This window comes from Mus pahari, chromosome 5 (assembly GCF_900095145.1).
Source record: "Mus pahari chromosome 5, PAHARI_EIJ_v1.1, whole genome shotgun sequence".
NCBI classification, from domain to species: domain Eukaryota; kingdom Metazoa; phylum Chordata; class Mammalia; order Rodentia; family Muridae; genus Mus; species Mus pahari.
In genome coordinates this window covers 106,687,540-106,706,552 of record NC_034594.1, presented here as the reverse complement: position 1 = coordinate 106,706,552, position 19,013 = coordinate 106,687,540, and the positions used below count along the sequence as shown (strand labels likewise).

General features: G+C 42.3%; 1 protein-coding gene across 1 annotated transcript in view; it reads right to left on the bottom strand.

Annotated features, from left to right (window-relative positions):
* Dstyk (dual serine/threonine and tyrosine protein kinase) overlaps window positions 1-19,013 on the bottom strand; it is a 51,009-nt gene that overhangs the window by 7,619 nt on the left and 24,377 nt on the right. Inside the window, exons 3-10 of the mRNA XM_021198125.1 lie at window positions 9,536-10,199; window positions 6,019-6,251; window positions 5,205-5,288; window positions 4,192-4,368; window positions 3,602-3,731; window positions 3,122-3,278; window positions 2,601-2,733; window positions 1,213-1,326 (exon numbers count right to left, since the gene is read on the bottom strand). Coding sequence (XP_021053784.1) covers window positions 1,213-1,326; window positions 2,601-2,733; window positions 3,122-3,278; window positions 3,602-3,731; window positions 4,192-4,368; window positions 5,205-5,288; window positions 6,019-6,251; window positions 9,536-10,199 — 1,692 coding nt within the window. The remainder of the gene's footprint in view (window positions 1-1,212; window positions 1,327-2,600; window positions 2,734-3,121; window positions 3,279-3,601; window positions 3,732-4,191; window positions 4,369-5,204; window positions 5,289-6,018; window positions 6,252-9,535; window positions 10,200-19,013) is intronic.

The window sequence follows — 19,013 nt, the reverse complement described above, 5'->3', positions numbered from 1 at the left end:
GCTGGCACCTCATTTCCCTCTTAAGCAGCCAAAGCACTTCTTTAATTCTTAAAGCTCTAATAAAGGGTTAGGTGTGGGAGACCTGACCAACATATAAGACCTTGGCTCTACCCTAATACAGTAGAAAGAACAACAGTGATATAAAAACAAATAAGCAAAAATCGATCATAGAGACTAAATGTGCCCTTTCCAGTTCTTGATGATCTATTATCTTTCTATCTACAATATCCAGGCTATCTTTCTCTCCTCCAAACTGCAACTTCATGGGGTGCTACCATGTGATATTGAAAGGTATTTTTTCCTAAATTATTACATTTTATTTATTTGCTTTGTGTGTGTGTGTGTGTGTGTGTGTGTGTGTGTGTGTGTCAGAGGACAATTTGTAGGAGTCTGTTCTCTCCTTCCACTGTGCAATAACAGGTACCATAGCCTGTTACGTTGCCACAGTTAAGCCATGTCACTGACCCTAATAGATGTTTTTAAGAGGACTCAATCAAACAATTCTTTATGATTTATGTGATGTGACCTTGTAAGGTACATTTATGCATGTCAGCTCTCATCTAGCATCTCTGATAAAGCACTAAATAGTAAGAATCCTGGACTCCTCAAAAATACCAATGACAGAAAGACCAACAAAGGGGCAAAGATTATTCAATATTAAAGAAGGCAGAAATAGCATGGTAAGAAAACATACTGTAGAATCCTTGGATTAGATCCTAGATAAGAAAAACAACAACAACAAAATACCAAAAAGACCATATTTGGAACAACTGATATAACAGACAATAACAGAATATATGTTGATAACACTACTGTATCAACATTAGACTTGAGTGTGGTAATGGCATTCTAATTATGTAGGAGACTCTTCTTAGGAGAAACTCGCTAACATATTTACCTTTATATGATGCACGAACATAAATAGAAAATAGGATTGAGTGGGTACCTTTGCAGGAATATTGGATACCAGGGTATCTGGGTCTCCAACATGCCACTCTTAACCTTTCTGTGAAGTCAGAATTTCTCAACAGTGGAGGGAAAAGGATTTGACACAAGGCTGTCTGTTGAGATTGGTCCTTAAGTCCAGGGCTCCATCCACTCACTATGGTGCTAACTCTCCTACTTTCTGTGTAGACATTCCTAGAATCAAAGCTTTTTACACAAACCCTCCAGAGAGGCAGGAAGTCCTCTCTGAATATAGCTCTATCTTACCAGCACATTTTTCAGTTTGATATCCCGATGAACAAGCCCCTGGCTGTGCAGAAAGCGGATTCCCTCTACCACATCCACAGCTATTTGCAAACGTGTCTCCAGGGTCAGCCCAGCCTGGAAAGACAAAAGAGCCTGGATGTCACAAGAGCCTAACTCCTCGACCTAAATGACTTATGGTGGCAACAAAGGGGAGAACAGCGAGTGGGGGTGCAGGAAGAACACTGCACTGGACGCAGAGCAGAAGGAAGCCTTTGGCAGGCAGCAGTGATCAGCAGGACCAGAATCCAAGCAGAAGTGGTTTGAGGACAAATAGCATCTCACTCCCAGCATCAGAGCAACTCTGGCATAGCCTTGTGAGAGATTTGCTTCCACTGCTTCTATAGGCTTGGTTAGCCCAGGCTTGTGTTTATGGGTTCCAATCCAAAGTCATTCTGATTACTTAAGGGTCTTTAGGATTCTGAAATATGTCCTATTAATGTCTTCCAAAAACTCAACTGGGATTTTCTAGCCCACTTACAGAAAAACCTCAGGTGTTCCTGAGATAAAGAGGGAACTACTTGGGGTCTTGTTTTCATGTCACTAATTCTTGTGACTCTTGAAAATTCTAAGTTTTCTCTACCTTACTTCAGAAAGCCTCCATGTAAGCTCATACAGGGGAGGCCAGACATTCAAGATCAGCCTCTCTCTCCTCCTACTCAGTTGCAATGCAGGGGACAGACAAGAGAAGTCCCTAATGGTGATTTTTATTTTTTAGATGACAGTTTAAACTCAGTAGTCAACTGAGAGTTTCACCTTTCCTCAAACAAAATTCTTCAGTGGCACACCCCATTTATTTTTAAAAGTGAAGACCACATAACAAAGATCTAATAAATGACTTTGTGCCTACCCCTACTGCATGTCTCTCTCTCTCTGTGCCTCTCTGTTTCTGGTGATATGGGGTTTGAACTCAAGACCACACATGCCAAGCAAGTTCTCTTATCACTAAGCTATATCTCCGGTCCCATATAAGTGACTTCACTTTAAATCTTACTGGAACTTGTCTTAGAATATTTAGAATGCAGAGCCTCTCAGTATCTACAGCTAACTCCATCTGAATTCCTTTTAAATTTTTAAATGTAGTGCATGTCATGTTATGGATGGTGTGTGTACATTTATGTGGGTATGGAATTTCTCCAGATTTATTATAAAGATATGTATAGTGCTATATAATATATACATATATGTAATATACACATATATTATATATACATATACATAGTACAGTAAAGCCACATTACTCCAATTTCTATGAAAGTGAGAAGTTCTAAATAAGTAGGAAAGGATGAAGTCCAGGAAGAAAGGGTTGAGCCTGGCTCCAGCTGGCCCTTGTCCCTGACTGCCTCAGTCACCTTCAGCCCTGTGTAGAGGTCCCGGTGTAGCCGCTCCATGATAAGCAGTACAGCAACGCTGGAGCCGCCACCGTAGTTGTAGTCAATGACTGAACCATGGAGATCGACCAGCCGCTCATGCTTTGGCAGAGACCTATGAGAAAAAGAGGTTTTGGCAACTACACTTGGGCTCTAATTCTGCATGAAATACAAGGATGTAGAAAGAAAGAATCTCAGGTCTACACTTAGTCCAACTCCAGACAGAGGGAAAGGAGAACTGCTTCTCCACTAAGGCTAAAAAGCCCAAGACTATCAATACTGACAGTCCTTGTGACTAAGAAAGAAAACAGCACGAACATTTGAGAATTGTGATGGGAAAAGACTAAGGAAAGAGCATGTCTGGGCCAGATCACTAGGGAGGTAGAACACTTTGGAATCTGTGTATAGAGGGAAAGGATGCTGCAGCTTGTGATAGGAAACTTATCCTAGCCTTTTAGCTTCTCTGGGTGTTCCCCAGAGAGATTAAGGAAACCAAGGCCTACCTCATGTAGTGAAACTCCAATGCCAGATCATTCCAGTGCTTTTCATCTGGAGGAACAACTGACTTGAGGGCACAAGGGAAGTGTCCCCCCCAGTTGTCACACAGGTACACCACACCATATTGGCCTCGGCCTAGTTCCTGTCCTAATTTAGGTTTACCTATAAGATATAAAGACAGGTGGGACAGGGACTTACCAAGCATTCTCTTTAGATTCTTAGATGCAGTCCTGCCTAGAGGCCAGAAGTTGTAATCATGCAGTCATACAATAGAAAGAAATTCAAGTGACTTTGAATAAACTTTGATCGTGTTGTTCACACTACATAAGCAGCAGAACCAAACAGGAATTCAAAACCAGCACTAAATGCTGAGGCAGCTTTGTAAGGAAGCAGGAACCTGAAACTCTGGGGTTCTTGGAGGCCAGGAATAAAAATGCCAGAGGACCTGCAACTTCCAATCTACTTGGAAAGAAGCAAGAACTCACGGTGAAGCAAGACATCCTGTAAAGACCGGCTCTCTAGTGAAAGGCGGGCCAGACGAGGGGCATGATCTTTTCGAACCTTTAGCCACAGATCTTCAGTTTTTTCCAGACGGCCAGAATGGCCAGCTTCCAGCTAGGAGGGAAACAGAAACAGACAATGTAAGATTTTTCAAGTCCCTCACCTCAGCTTCCCCACCTGTTACCTAGAAATAATCTCTCTCTCATGTTGACAACAGTGAGAACTGAGTACGAGACATGTTTAGGACAATAGCAGTGAGTCGTTGATAGCCATGCTCCTCTTAGATGCCTAGCATATGTTTATCCTCTCCCCCCTTCCTTACACACACATGGGGGCACATAACTGAACTAGAACAGAGTTAGGAAGTCACTCCTCTTTCATTCATTCTTAAACTACTGTATAAACGTATAGAAAGTGTGTACTACTTCACGCTCCTTTCTCACTCAGCTATATGGACAAAAATTAACTGGACTAATTTTTTAAAACTATAAGAATAGCAGAGGGTACACTATATCTCTCTTGAGGAGGCTCTTTTCTGACTGTTCCAGCTTTTGCTCCTTTCCTACATACCTACCTGCCTCAAGGAGGCTGCAAAAGCCTCATGAGAACTATTGAGTCGAGTACGGAACTGGCTGCAAATGCTCTTGGCCAATTTGGAGGCGCTGAGGCTGTCGATGGCTTCCTGGGCCACCTTCCTCTTCCACTCTAGAGTGATGGTGGGCGGGTTCACCCATGTGATACGCTGGATGATCTGCCAAGACGAGGACAGTGAGATCATTGAAGGAAGGAGAAGGCACTCCCAGGCAGCTCTAACAATGCCCTTCCTTCTCTGCATTGTCTCTCACCAGGAGCAGCTCTAACTCAGGAGCCTATGAAATCCAACCTCAACTCTAACGCTGCCTACCTGAAACCCAGAGTTCAGCCAGAGGTGGGCACCAAAGAACAGGAAGCCTGATCTAAACGCTCACAGCCCTCAGCATATTCTGTTCAGGGGCAGGGACAGGACAGGACCCATGCTCTTGGCCCCTAACAGCAATGCTTAGTTTTTTGTGTGTTTGCTTTTTTGTTTCAGACAGGATCTCTCTCTACATAGCCCTGGCTGTCCTGGAACTTTCTATGTAGACGGGGCTGGCCTTGAATTCACAGAGATTTGCCTGCCACTGACTCTTCAATGCTGGGATATTTGTTGTTTGTTTACTTGTTCATTCTTGTGGTACTGGGGAATCAAATCTGTGGTGTTGCATATGTGAGGCAAACCATCTACCACCAAGCTACATCCCCAGCCCCAGCAATACCTAGTTTTGAGGAAACATTTAGGCTGAATAAAAGACAAATGAAGAAACCTAATGATGTAGAACTTTGTGACTTTATCAAGTGTTATATAAATTTACAGCTTTTTAAAGAATTACAGGAACATTGGTAGTAATTAATTAAGACTAGGAGTATAACAGAATTCTCTGAGAGAGACAAACCAGAATAATGGCCACCCTACTTTAACAGCATCTTTGAAGAATCTGTTCTATTGGAGAGTCTACAATGTCACTGAGCCAAACATGGACTGATATGACTCCTCTGGGGAACACTCACCTGCTTGATTTGTTCCCAAAGCATCCGTGTAACTGAGGACCCCGAGTGAAAAGTGACTTCAACATGGTAAGCGGCATTTAAGATCTGAAAGAGAACACATGAAGGAGCACATGTAGACAGCCATTTCTGGACAACTTCAAGAACAAGTCCATGTTGGGTGTGGCAGTGCACATCTTTAATCACTGCAGGCTAAGGCCAGCCTATTCTATATAGCAAGTTCCCAGCCAGCCAGATCCACAGAGTGAAACCCTGTCTCAAAAAACAAAAACAAAGAACCACAATCTAGCCAGATACAGCACATGTCAGTAATTCCATCACTTCAGAGGTGGAAGCAGGAGAATTAGTTCAAGTCCAGCCCTAAACAAAACAACATTCAAGTTCAAGGCTAGCCCAGTCTTGGCTACCATGTGCCCCAATCCTTCCTTCTGCCTGCCCAAACAAAGAATTACAAAGCAGTCCAAACATTCCCAAATTTATTCCATATTTATTTTATATATATTATATACATGTATATGTTATATATACATATATGTATATAAACACACACACATACACATATAAAATCAACCCGAATTCATCATCCCCATTTTGTGACTAAATAGGTTCTTTTACTTTCTATTCCTTTTTATCATCTGTAAGTTTACAACTCATTAGCACCTCCCCCAGGCAGTAGCCATGTTGTAGGAAAACAAAATGAAGTTTTAACTAGACTGTCTCAAAGGGAAATCCTTGGCTAATTTGAGGTTGGGCTTGTCTGTGAATTGTCCCAGATATTACCTGTGACACAGTGTCTTAGCAACCATTCTTTTCACACCTGTTTGAGATAGTTGCTGGTAATATGAACTGAGACATCCTGTGATTTTTCAAGGCTCTGCAGACACCGCTCCAGGGTCCCAACAAAGCTTTCTCGCAGGTAGTCCACTGAGCTGATCAGCTTGTTGGCCACCGCCTGATTGAGCCTGGAGATAATGAGCTCCTGGATCTGCCGGATACAGGATTTGATCTCTCTGGTCCCGATTGTTTCTCCATTCTCAGGGACAATGACATCTACAGAGGTAGAGATTATGCTAGTTAGCTGTGAAAGAAAGGGGCAGACATGCTAAATAAGGGCACCTCCCCAAATATTACCAGCCACCTACCATGATGGTGGCTATGAAAAGATATGGTTGGTTGTCAAATTCTTAGGATGACCAAGGGCCAGGCAATGTTCAGCTACTTAAGTTAAATCCTGAAAATGAGCAGTTATGTCTAAAGCAAGTCTGTTGATCTTCTTAGCTTTTAGGTCATAGTTACAGGAGGGGAAAGAACACCATTTCCTTAATGGAAACTACTCGAAAGGCACAATAGTAAGCATTATATAGTAGTGTAACATCATCTTTACAATACCTTTATAGGTGGATATTAATGGATCTAGTCTATACACCAGGAAACAGCCTTGGGGATAAGACAAAGTGGGCACTGGGAGAGAAGATGTGCAGTCAGGAAGCAATACAGCAAGCTACAAACCTCACTAATTCTAAATTTGGGATCTTCGTTAAATTTCACACTGCTGGTATATTAAGCCAACCAACAATTATAACTGTGCACACCCTTTGAAGAGCTATGCCTGTGGACATTTTTTTCTAGAACTCTGACCTGAAAAGTCATTTGTAACAACAACAACAAAAAATCACTGAAGATCTATTTATCAATTGGCTGAAAGTGTGCAAGGTATGTCCACTAGGAGACATATTTAAATGCACATTTGCAATATATATGATTTTACTTTCTGGGGGGAATGCAGCTCAGTGGTAGGGTGCTTGCCTAGCATGCATAAGCCCTAAACTCAATTCCCACTACGATAAAACAAAAAAAGAAGTTTTTGACATGTAACTCCCTACATAGCCCAGGCTGACCTCAAACTTACGATTCTTCTGCCTCTGTCTCCTGAGAGCTGGGAATACAGGCATATGCCACCACACCTAGATTAAAACATAGATATTTCTAAAGTATGTTACCCAGCATACATGCATGACCTTTATTTACAAAGACAAATGGTAATAGAAATATGGTTCTACCAGATTATGTGCAAGCTCTCTTTTAAATCAATTATTGCTTCAAAGTACCCCAAAAGGACTCAGAACAAGACAAGAATCAGATATTAAATTGCACCTATTATGTAGCTATCTAAGCGTGTAGCTCCACAAACCTGCAGTGCAGGCAGCAGTCAGACATTTGATCTGCTTGCTCCAGTTACTCCATTATCTATTTAAGCCAAGCATTGTATCAAAGGCACTAAACTTGGTATGCCTACCAACATTCCACTGTCTACCTGAGCCTGCCTGTCATCATGTGGGTAAGATGCCAGCACAGATGCTCCAGGGTGCTTAGTGACATGTTAGAGGACTTCCCAGAACTTCCTAGTAATGAGCTTTCCTCAGCCACTAAAGATCTATTTTCATTCATTTTTACTAAGAAAGGAGAGAAGAGAGGGAAGAAGGAGGAGAGAGGGAAGACAGAAGGAGAGTCTTTGGATTTTTTGCTGCAGGATATAAAATAATGAACAACTCCCAAGTTCATATTCTCCAACTCTGGCATTTCAGAACACAACACTAAAAGAAAGTGAGAGATGAACTGGTTATACTAGTTATAGGAACAAGAAGCCAATAAAGATGAAGTAGAGACTGAAAAGAAACAAGTCAGGTAGATTGATTAGGTCAAAATACTTTAGACAGACTAGAGAAGTCAGACTAGAGCCAGGAGTGGTTTGAATGCTTATATCTCAACACTCAAAGAGGCTGAAGCAAGTGGACTGTAAGTTCAAAGGCAGTCTGGGTTAGACAATTAAATCCTGTCTCAAAAAATGAATAGAAAACAAAAGTATGAATAGATATGAAATTGCAGAGGACTCATGGGTACTTGGCAACTAGTTAAACAAGAAAATTCAAGAGAGAAGAGAATAAAGGATATGCTAAGGCACAGTAACTAAGAACAGAGGTTCTCAACCTTCCTAGTGCTATGACCCTTAAATACAGTTTCTCATGTTGAGGTGACCCTCAACCATTAATTTATTTTATTGCTACTTCATATCTGTAATTTTCCTACTTTTATGAATTGCAATGTAAGTATCTGTTATTTCTGATGGTCTTAGGTCATGCAAAAGGGTTGTGACCCACATGTTGAGAACAGCTGGTTTAAGCAGTAAACACTGAACTATAAAATATGGGCTCAAGGGTTGGGTGTGGTGGCACATTCCTTTAATCCCAGTACTTAGGAAGCCAAGGCACGTTGATCTTTCTGAGTTTGAGACCAGCCTGGTCTACATAGTGAGTCTACTAATTCTAGAGAGAGAAAGAGAGAGAGAGAGAGAGAGAGAGAGAGAGAGAGAGAGAGAGAGAGAGATTTTATATATATATATATATATATATATATATATATATATACAAACACACATATGTATATAATATGTATATTATATACTTTTTCATATATGCACTCAAGAATTAGACTATCTCAGTTCATATCCTGCCTCTACTCTTTACTAGCTGTGGGACCTTGGGTAAACTGCTTAACCTTTGAAGCCTTTCATTCCCTCATCTAAACAATAAAAATAAGCGACTCCATGTAGTAAAACACTGTACTGACAAAGTGTAAAGTGGTCTGTCATGGTTTTGAGCACCCCGAGATGATGTGGATATGTGTTCGTGACTAAAAGTCTGAAGTGTCATTTTAGTTACTATAAGGTAGACCTCATGCATGGAGATTCAAACAGTCGTCAGCATAAAAGCCAGCAGCATCGAAACTTCAGACACCAAAAGCCCCAACTACTGGCACCCCTGGTTGTGTTAGTAGTCATTTGTGAAGAATGGGACTGCCAGGAAAGCTAGTCATGCTTTGGGACATTTTCCTGAGGGGTTTCAGGAGCAGCCTGAAGATAAAAATAAGACCATGGGACAAAAAAGCAGCATAGTAAAAAAAAAAAAAAAAGAAAAAAAACAGAAAAAAAACAGAAAAAAAATAAAAAAGAAAAACAAAAAAAAGCAGCATAGTGAGGCACCCTGGGCTGTTCTGACAAAGCCAAGGTAAAAAAGTACAAAGCTCTTCTCAGGAATGCAGGGATGCAGACAGGCAGTGCAGAGTGGACAGCTATAGGATGAATTTACCAAAAGCTAAGCTAATGGCCCAGGAAGGAAGGAAAGTGAATCTTAAGATCTATGAAAGTGAAAGGCCATCTCATCTAAGTGACTAAAGGTGCCCTCTTGCAGGACCTGAAGAATCAGTGCATTCAACTCCTAGCCTGAAGAACAGAGAGTTCTGGAGCCCCAGCACTCCTGAAGCTTGCTAGCACCTACCTTTAAACTCCATGTTGGCAGCATCATCCAGAAGTTCCTCTTTCATGGTGTTAAGTGTTTCAACAATCATATCCTTCATTTCCTCTTGCTTTCGGTTGGCAATATTCATCAACGATTCATACAATTCATTCTCCTTTTTTCTAGTATATTCTAGGCGTTTGGGAGTAATCTGCAGGTCCCGCTGCATGTCAAAAGCCTGGTTAATAAAGATGTCAAGGCAGTGGCTGTGCACCACATTCAGGGCCTTGGCTGCATCCACTAGGCGGTTCTGTAGCAGCTGGTGAGAAAATGTACTCAATTGTTTCAGCTTCTCACTTTGCTCCACCAACATGCTCTGAGCTTTACAGTCCTGGTCAGAGGCTACACAGTTCCTGTGACTGCTGCTTAGATAGCCCAGGTCCACTAGCTGTCCATACAGTGGTGATCTTTCACTCTCTGCTCTCCCACTGGAAGAGTTGATTATCTCCAGCTTGGGTACTTTGAAAAAGAACATGGGAAAGGAGAAATATTTTCTAATTTCCTGAAGCTCTTGCTCATCCCTCTCAGAGAGTTCATCTTTGTGAAGTGCATAGGTTATCACAGGCAAGAAATCATTTGCCAAGTCACTCAGAACATCTACTGAGGGCCGGTGGCTGTGGCACGGTGCCACCACAATGTCCACTTCCTAGAAGGAGAAGGGGTCAGATCAGCACTTCATGGTCAGAACCCATCTTTGCCTTCCTTAAGTCTTACCTACATTGAGACCAAAATCCAGATGCGTAAAGGAGCAGCTGGGCTTTAGTGCACCCCAGTCACCTGTCCACTTCCTTCCTAATACTCACTTCTGTGACATACAAAGGAAAGCATTCTTCTAGATATCAAGAAAAAAAAATCAGTAGAAAGGATTATAGTCCCTTCAGCCATTTCAGATGAAAAGAATCCTTGACTGCCTTTGATTCTTGTAAATTTCTATTGACTCCCTTAAAAAAGGAGACAAACATTGGAAGAAAATGGATTCTTAGGGCAACTAGGAGCAGGAGAGTCATCCTATACCCTTCCCTTGCCTTCGTCTCATACCTCCATCCCCACCAGCCGTCCTGGCTAACTCCAGCATCCTTCCACTGTTCACATGTAAAGCATGTCATACCCTACAGCCTTTCCTGTTAAGAGAATCGCTGGCACTCTATCTCTCCTTATCTACATTCAACACGTTCATAGTTTACTTATTTGAACCCCGTCTTGTCTTGTTCAGACAGGCATGGTGGTACGTGCCTGTAGTACTAGCACTTGGGAGCTGGAGGAGGGAGATCAAAGGTTTAGGACATACAATGAGTTTCAAGCCAACCCGTACTAGAACTTTGAGAGTCCCTATCTCAAAATGGAAAAGGAAGAAAGAAGAAAGGAAAGAGAAGTAAAAGAGAAAAAATTATGAGAAGACAGGAAACAGAAGGGGAAAGAAAGGAGAGGACGAAAAGAGATTGTGTTCTATTAGTCAACAAAGCCTTTGAAGGCAGAGCCCATATTTACTCACTATTAGAATTCCTATGTCTAACACAACTAAGTCCTCAGTAAAATCAGTTGTCAAACCAAGAAATCAATCTTCAAATTAAAAGTCAAAGTCACCAAACATTTCTATCCTATTCCAAGATTCTGCAGATATTTCAAAGGCTCAGACAAGTTAAATTGTGGTAACAGCACTAACAATATGGTCACTTAGGGACTGAGGATATGACTCACTGTGTAAGAGTGCTTCTTGTACAAGCATGAGGTCTGAATCCCAGTCCCTAATGTCTACATAAAAATCCAGTGATGACCACAAGAACCCCCTGAATCGGCGAACTTCAAGTTCAGTGAGAGACCCTGTCTCAAGGCAATAAGGTTAAGAGCTACAGCAAAAGTCCCACTCTGGTGTCTGCATGTGTGTGAACATGCATGCTCACATGTATGCCACTCCATACGTGCATGTGTGCACGCACACACATACACAAATATGATCACTTGGTATGGTAGATAATAAGACTCACCAAACCAGTATTTAGCCTGTATGTATGTATGTATGTATGTATGTATGTATGTATGTATGTTTTTTGAGACTGGGTTTCTCTGTATAGCCCTGCTGTCCTGGAACTCGCGTTGTAGACCAGGCTGGTCTCGAACTCAGAAATCCGCCTGTCTCTGCCTCCCAAGTGCTGGGATTAAAGGTGTGCGCCACCACCACCCGGCCAATATTTAGCCTTTATATTTTGGGGAAGGTAGAGTGAGGCAAGAGAAAACGAGACATGGGCCTTGCCCATCTTCCCACCTTCTACATGTATATGTGGTATCGAGAGCAAGGGCAGCAGGCAGCTGATCCAGGCTAATACACAGGTAGAAGCCAGAGCTAAGAATGAAAGCTGAGCACGGTGATGTGCACATTTAATCCCACCACTCAGGAAGCAGAGCCAGGCAGATCTCTGTGAGCTCAAGGTCAGCCTGGTCTACAAAGGAGTTCACAGGCAGAGCTATGTAGAGACCCTGTCTCAAAGAGCAAAAGCAGAACCATGATGAAGTAGTGAAAAGGAAAGCCTGGCCCTCAGCTGCCTGCCTGCAGTTTGCTCTCGCACGAGTGGAAGCAATCACCCGCCGTCCCCGAGCACTTGTGTCTGTGGTGGCGTTACACATACACAACTTCATCTTAATGGATACTCCTAAACTTGTAAAAATGTTTGCATAATGCCCTTTTGAAATAAATCTTCCACAGGTCTTTTTCCTATCTTATGGTTTCTGCTCTTGGTTCTCTCTCTCCCTTGAAGAGTGGCATATATTTCTATCCAGTGTACAGTTGTTCCTCATCACTCTGAAACTAAGTCACAGAGGTGTAAGTGGAGACTGGTCAACTGTCACTAGGCACAAAATTCCCATTGTCTTCAGACATGTACAAACTCAAAGCCAACCTTATTGCTGAGTTCTCTTACAGAATTCATCTTACAGAGTTCTAAAAGAATTCATCCAATATCTGCTCAAGTTTAAGTCCTTAACAATTACCAGACTGAATATTTACTTGAAACCTAAGACAAGTTTGTGTTTCTGCTTTGTTTTTTGAAGTGGTCTCTCATGTAGCCATCTGCCCTCAGACTTGTTATGTGGCCTATGACTGCCTTGAGCTCCTGATTTTTCTTCTGCTTCCCAAGTGCTGGGTTACAGTGCCTGGGCTGGAAGCAACCTTCTTCTGTTTACATTTTACTGTGTGTGTGTTGTGGGGTCAGAGGACAACTAACAGGAGTTGTTCGTTTTACCACAGGTCAAGTTGTCAGGCCTGGAGGCACGCACATACACTAAGCCATCTTGCCTACCCTTGAGGTATCTGTATGTGACAAGAAATATTTAAAAATGAAATCCTGAGTTTTTCCCTTCTTTGACAGCCTTCTCTAGATTAAAGAAAGCCCAGGAGAGTTGGCCTATGTATCTCTCCAGTACCTGTCCTCTAACACCACCAGCGAGTCTGAGCTATATTTTTGTTTTATTCATCTTTTCCATTCTATACAAAGCACAAAGACCTCACCTTCTTACCAACAAAGAACTAAATGTACTATTCAGGGAAGTCACAAGATGTCTTAGTCAGTCATTTGAACTCCAAGAAGGCTAAGAGCCACCTAGCCTCTCTTCACTTGTAATGTGAGCAAACTACATAAACCCATCCACTCCTTTCCAAACCCCAGGCCTCCAATGCAGGGAGTGGGCTCCTTGTGGAAACACGCCTGACTGTCATCTTGTGGTCCAGAATAGCCCTTACTACCCTGGCTTACTCATGCTGGAATGACAGTGTTCACCCCGGGAAGCACTTTCAGAAATGTGAATAGATAAATTTCAAGGTTTAAATTGGAATACACAACTGCATAAATACCAGTAGCAAAATCATGAGAAAAAGACTAAGTTTGTGTGTGTGGGAGGGAGGGAGGGGGAGAGAGAGAGAGAGAGAGAGAGAGAGAGAGAGAGAGAGAGAGAGAGAGAGAGAGAGTGAATATATACCAGGATGTTTGCATGATGGGGTCAGAGGGCTCTGCAGGAGTTGGTTCCTACCTCATTATCTTGAGGCAAGATCTCTAGTTTCTGGTCTTGTGCATACTCCAGACTAAATGATCTGCTCAATTCTGTCTCTGCCTCCCATCTCACTATGGGAGCGCTGGGATTACAAATGCTTGCTAGCGCATTTGGTTTGTCACATGGGTTCCAGAACTGAATTTAGGCTTGCTTTCACCCACTGAGAAATCTCTCTGGATCATAAGCTAGATTTTATGTGTAGTGTTTTCTATTTGTTTGTTTGTTTTGTTTTGAAACCACAGCTCCTCTACGTCTACACCTTCCCCCAGCCTTTGAGACAGGGTCTCATGTATCCCAGTTTGGCCTCAAACTTGCCTTGTTGTCAAGGATGCCTTTGAGCTCCTGATCCTCCCACTCCACCTCCCGAGTGCTACAATACAGACATGGATTGCCAAGCTTTCCTTCTGCAGTGCTTAAGAGGGAACCCAGGGCTTCCTATGTGATAAGCAAGCACTAGACCAACTGAACCACACTCCAGCCCCTAGATAATATTGTAAAAAGATATAAATCAATCAATTTTATTATAGGAAAAAAGCAAAAATTCAAAATCAGAGTATTATTTGGAAAATTTTCACTTGAAGGAACTCATAGCTGGTATTACAAGCCTGAGCAAGTATGAGGCCAAACTAGGATACATGAGAGAGACCCTGTCTCAAAAGCTGGGAGGAGCCCAGTGCTGGGAGGTCATAGGCTCTAGGAGGAAAACAACTATTGTTGCTTTGGTAACTGGTCATGTTGTCAAACTGCTGGCCTCAGTCTTAGCCAGACAAGCATCTCTCTGTAATAACCAGCAATTAACTAAGTAACTCCTTATTGGTCAAAATGCTGACAATATGTGACTGGGTCCTAAATGTGTAGGGATACATTGTGTGAAGGTGTCTATAAAGCTATATGAACCCCCACATACATTAAGGCTCAGGAAACATTGTGGAAAAGGGGACAGAAAGACTATACCAGCCAGAGGGTGGGGCAGGGGTGCTGAGAAATGCCATCTTCTGGAAAAGATATGGCAGTGTAGTCAGGAACTCACTCATGTGAGCAGCCCAGGATCAGGCAACATTCCAACAGGCAGCACTAATGGACTACGTGGGTTACAAAGGGGGAGCATGAAGTGGGGATGGGGACATGTTAGATGTATAGGAAGAGCGAGAGGGGAGAATTAGGAATAGGCATGGTGAAGATACACTGCTTACATTATGAAATTGTCAAAGAATAAGTAAAAGATATATTTCATCAAATTAATCTTTTCAGAAGAATTTTATTTGGTTAAATTTTCTAAAATAAAATTTCAGGTTTTCCTTAAAGGACTACTTTATTCATAACAAAATCATTAGTCAAAACTGCCAAGTCCATATGTACGACCAACACCATCCTTTAAGAGAAAAGAAAGAGCCAGGCTGTGGGAGCACACGCATTTAACCTCAGCACCAAGGTGGAGAGGCAGGTGGGTCTCTGTGAGTTTGAGGCCAGCCTGTCTACAGAGTGAGTTCCAGGATAGTGAAGGCTGTGTAGAAAAACTCTATCTCAAAAAGACAAAAAGAGAGGAGGGAGAGAGGAAGAGAGAAGAAAGAGCACCAAAGCAGCTAGCTGGCTTCATTTACTCATAGGTCCAAACTCATTAGAAGAACAAAATTCGAGTAAGGGCTTTTTCTTTTTCTTTTTCTTTTTCTTTTTCTCTTTTCTTTCTTTCTTTCTTTCTTTCTTTTTTTTCTTTTAAGTCTATGTCTGTGTCTCAAATGGCAGGGAATATGTTCTGGTTGGAAAACTATTCTGACACCCACCTTCTTCTTTTGCTACCCTGACTTACGTGTATTGGAGAGTGAGCAACTTTAGGGAAGCAATTTCTAGGTTAGTGCACAATACATTTCCTGAGCTCACTCTCAGGACTTGGCTGGTTTGAATATGCTGGGCCCAGGGAGTGGCACTATTAGAAGGTGTAGCCCTGTTGGAGTAGATGTGGCCTTGTTAGAGTGGGTGTGTCACTGTGGTGTGGGTTTTAAGATCTCCATCCTAGCTACCTGGAAGCCAGTATTCTGCTAGCAGCCTTCAGATGAAGATGTAGAACTCTCAGCTCCTCCTGCACCATGCCTACCTGGATGCTGCCATGCTCCTGCCTTGATTTTAATGGACTGAGCTGCTGAACCTGTAAGCCAGCTTCAATTAAATGTTGTCCTTATAAGAGTCACCTTGGTCATGGTGTCTGTTCACAGCAGTAAAACTCTAAGACAGCTGGCCTGGAACTTGCTACATATTTGTTTCATTTTAGGGATGTGTTTTGTTCTGAGGGAGGATTTCCACATATGTTCTATGTAGGCCTTAAACTCACTAGGTGGCACAAAGTAGGCTCAAATTTTTCAATCCTCCTGCCTCAACTTCCTCAGTGCTAAAGGTACTATATGTCTGGCTATTTGTAAATATATGTTGTACTAAAAAAAATAGACAGAAAACAAAAATAGTGCTCTCTTCTTCTGTCCCCAGTCAGGTCACTATGCAGCTGGTCTCCTACGAGTGTCAGAAGCTGCAGGCTGCCACGCAAGCGACAATCAGAACAATCTAGACTGCAATGTGCTTTATGGGTCTGTAATATGACTAAGGTTAAGGGATGACTCATTTTTTAATGGGAATAAACAAGAGGGGAAGCCAGTGCTGGCTTCTCGAGGCAGAGAGTAGAAAATAATAATTAATACTGAGTTGGATGAACCAGAGCTGTCCTGAGTCCAAAGTCTGACCTCTACTGTCCATTTCATGAAGGTTATATACCTTTCTAACACCCAGAACAGGACTCATAACTTAGAAGGCACATAATATGTAACTGTGGGATGAACTGAGAAACACATGCCTTGCTAAAAATCACATGCCATCATCATAGAAAATCTTCTACCTTTCAGGTCACATCACACACATTTATCTGAAACTGCTGTTTGAAGCAATAAGTAAACATTTTACTCCTTAATCAAGGAAAGGAACTCGGAGAACAATAGAATCCCTTAATTTCCACTTGAATCACAATAGGAGAATTCTGCACAAAGTCATGGATCCCACAAAAGTTTTCTGTTAACCATCAAATCTGACAAGATTAAGAAAATGAAAAAGGAGGTTGCTTGTTACTCTCAGGACACCAAAATAACACACTCTTTGGTTTTGTTTTCCACATAAAGTGGCAAAAGTCAAGCAGCAATTTCTCAATCAGTGAAGAAGGCCGACTGCATCCTAAGAATCCCTCTTCTTATAGGAAGGGACTCTTGCTCACAGCACACTGCCAAAGCTCAGTCACATAAAGGATGATGTCCTGCTTGACTTTCCTTGTTTGTTCTTGTCACCCTAACACAAGCTGGAGGAGGGAACCACACTTAAGAAAATGTCTCCTTAAGATGGGGCTGAAGGCAAGTGTACTGGCTAATTTTGTGTCAACTTGACACAGCTGGAGTTATCACAGAACAGGAGCTTTACTTGAGGAAATGCCTACATGAGATCCAGCTGTAAAGTATTTTCTCAATTAGTGATCAAGGGGGAAAGGCCCCTTGTGGGTGGGACCATCTCTGGGCTGGTAGTCTTGGGTTCTATAAGAGAGCAGGCTGAGCAAGCCAGTATGTAGCATCCCTCCATGACCTCTGCATCAGCTCCTGCTTCCTGGCCTGCTTGAGTTCCAGTCCTGCATCCTTTGGTGATGAACAGCAATGTGGAAGTGTAAGCCAAATAAACCCTTTCCTCCCCCAACTTGCTTCTTGGTCATGATGTTTGTGCAGGAATAGAAACCCTGACTAAGACAGCAAGCCCGTGAGGCGTGTTCATAATTAGTGACTGATGTGAGGGGACCCAGCCCCACTGTGGGTGGTGTCACTCCTGGGCAGGTGGCCTAGGTGCTATAAGACAACAGTCTGAACAAGCCATGAGGAACAAGCCAGTAAGCAGTACTTCTCCATGGTTTCTGCTTCAGTTCCTACCTTCAGGTTCCTGCCTTGAGTTCCTGCCCTGACTATGCACTGTGATGGAGTGTGACCTGAGAACTGTAAACTGAAATACACCTTTTCCTCCCCAAGCTGCTTTTGGTCATAGTGTTTACCATTGCAACAGAAACCCTAACTAAGTCAGGTGATTATTCTGTGACTCAAACAGCAAACAACTGTGTACTAAGGGTTAAGTTGGGAAGTGGCAAATGTCTTGGTTTTAGAAAGCAACATACGTGAACTTAGTAATAACCCCACCCCCCAGAGCCGCTTACACAGTGTGGCTGGGGAGGACTGGAGAGGTCCACCCGGTCTGGTGTCCTCCACAGGGCAGATCTTCGAGTTCTCTCTGTCACTAAGAGAATCCTACCCATCTTTACCTCCATTTTCTTCCTTTTCCCTTTCATTGGTTCTTGTAAAGTTTTCTTATTTATTATTTTACAGGATTAAGGCTGAATTTACTTACACTTTCTTAAAACTTAGCTTTATTTATTATTATGATTTGTGTGATGTGTTTATCAGAGTGTGCAGGTGGCCATGTGCCATAGCTTATAGAGGTCAGAGGACAACTTGGGGAACTGGTTCTCTTTCCACTATGGATTCTGGGGAGCAAACTCAGGTCTTCAGGCTTGCTCAGCTGGCACTTTCCCCACTGAGCCATTTCACCTGCCCTTCACTTTTAAATGGCAATTACACAGTGAAGAAAACACGCTCTACTCTGGTCATAGTGTAGACAATAAGTATAAGACAATAAGTAATAAGACTCTGGTTGGTACAAATATTCTCCATGTGGGGAGCTTCAAGTAAGTGGGTTTCTAGGCCATGAGATACATCCTAAGAAACTGGGTGAGGCTACCCCAGAGCTCTGCCCCCAAAGCAGAGGGAATGGATAGAAGCTCATCTCAGTAGGAATCTAAAGCTTTATTCTACCACTTACGAGGTTCACAAAGAGAAAACAGATGGAAAAGAAAATGATCTGACTTAAATGTTTATACGGCTCTATATTATTTACTTTCTTAAACAACTTTCTCCTTCAATTTTATTATAAAAGCAAGTCATAATGAATTATGAAGAATTTTATTTCTAATAAAAACTAGAAGTGCTGCCACAGGACTTCAGTTTGAAAAAAAAGGAAAAGTCTATATTTGGCTGATTATCAGGGAAGAGGCAAATGACTGAGAAAATAGGAACTCTGTTCTTTTCAAAAGAACAAAACATTAAAGTGTGTGCACATACTTACTTGAGTATGTATACATGAGTGCAGTGCCTGCAGAGGCCAGAGGAGGGTGTCCAGACCCCTGGAGCTGAAGTTCCAGGCAGTTGTGAGCTGCCCAATGGGAAGTGAATTCAGGTCCAAGGCAAGAATAGTGTGCACTTAGCTGGGCGTGGTGGCGCACACCTTTAATCCCAGCACTCAGGAGGTGGAGGCAAGTGGATTTCTGAGTTTGAGGCCAGCCTGGTCTACAAAGTGA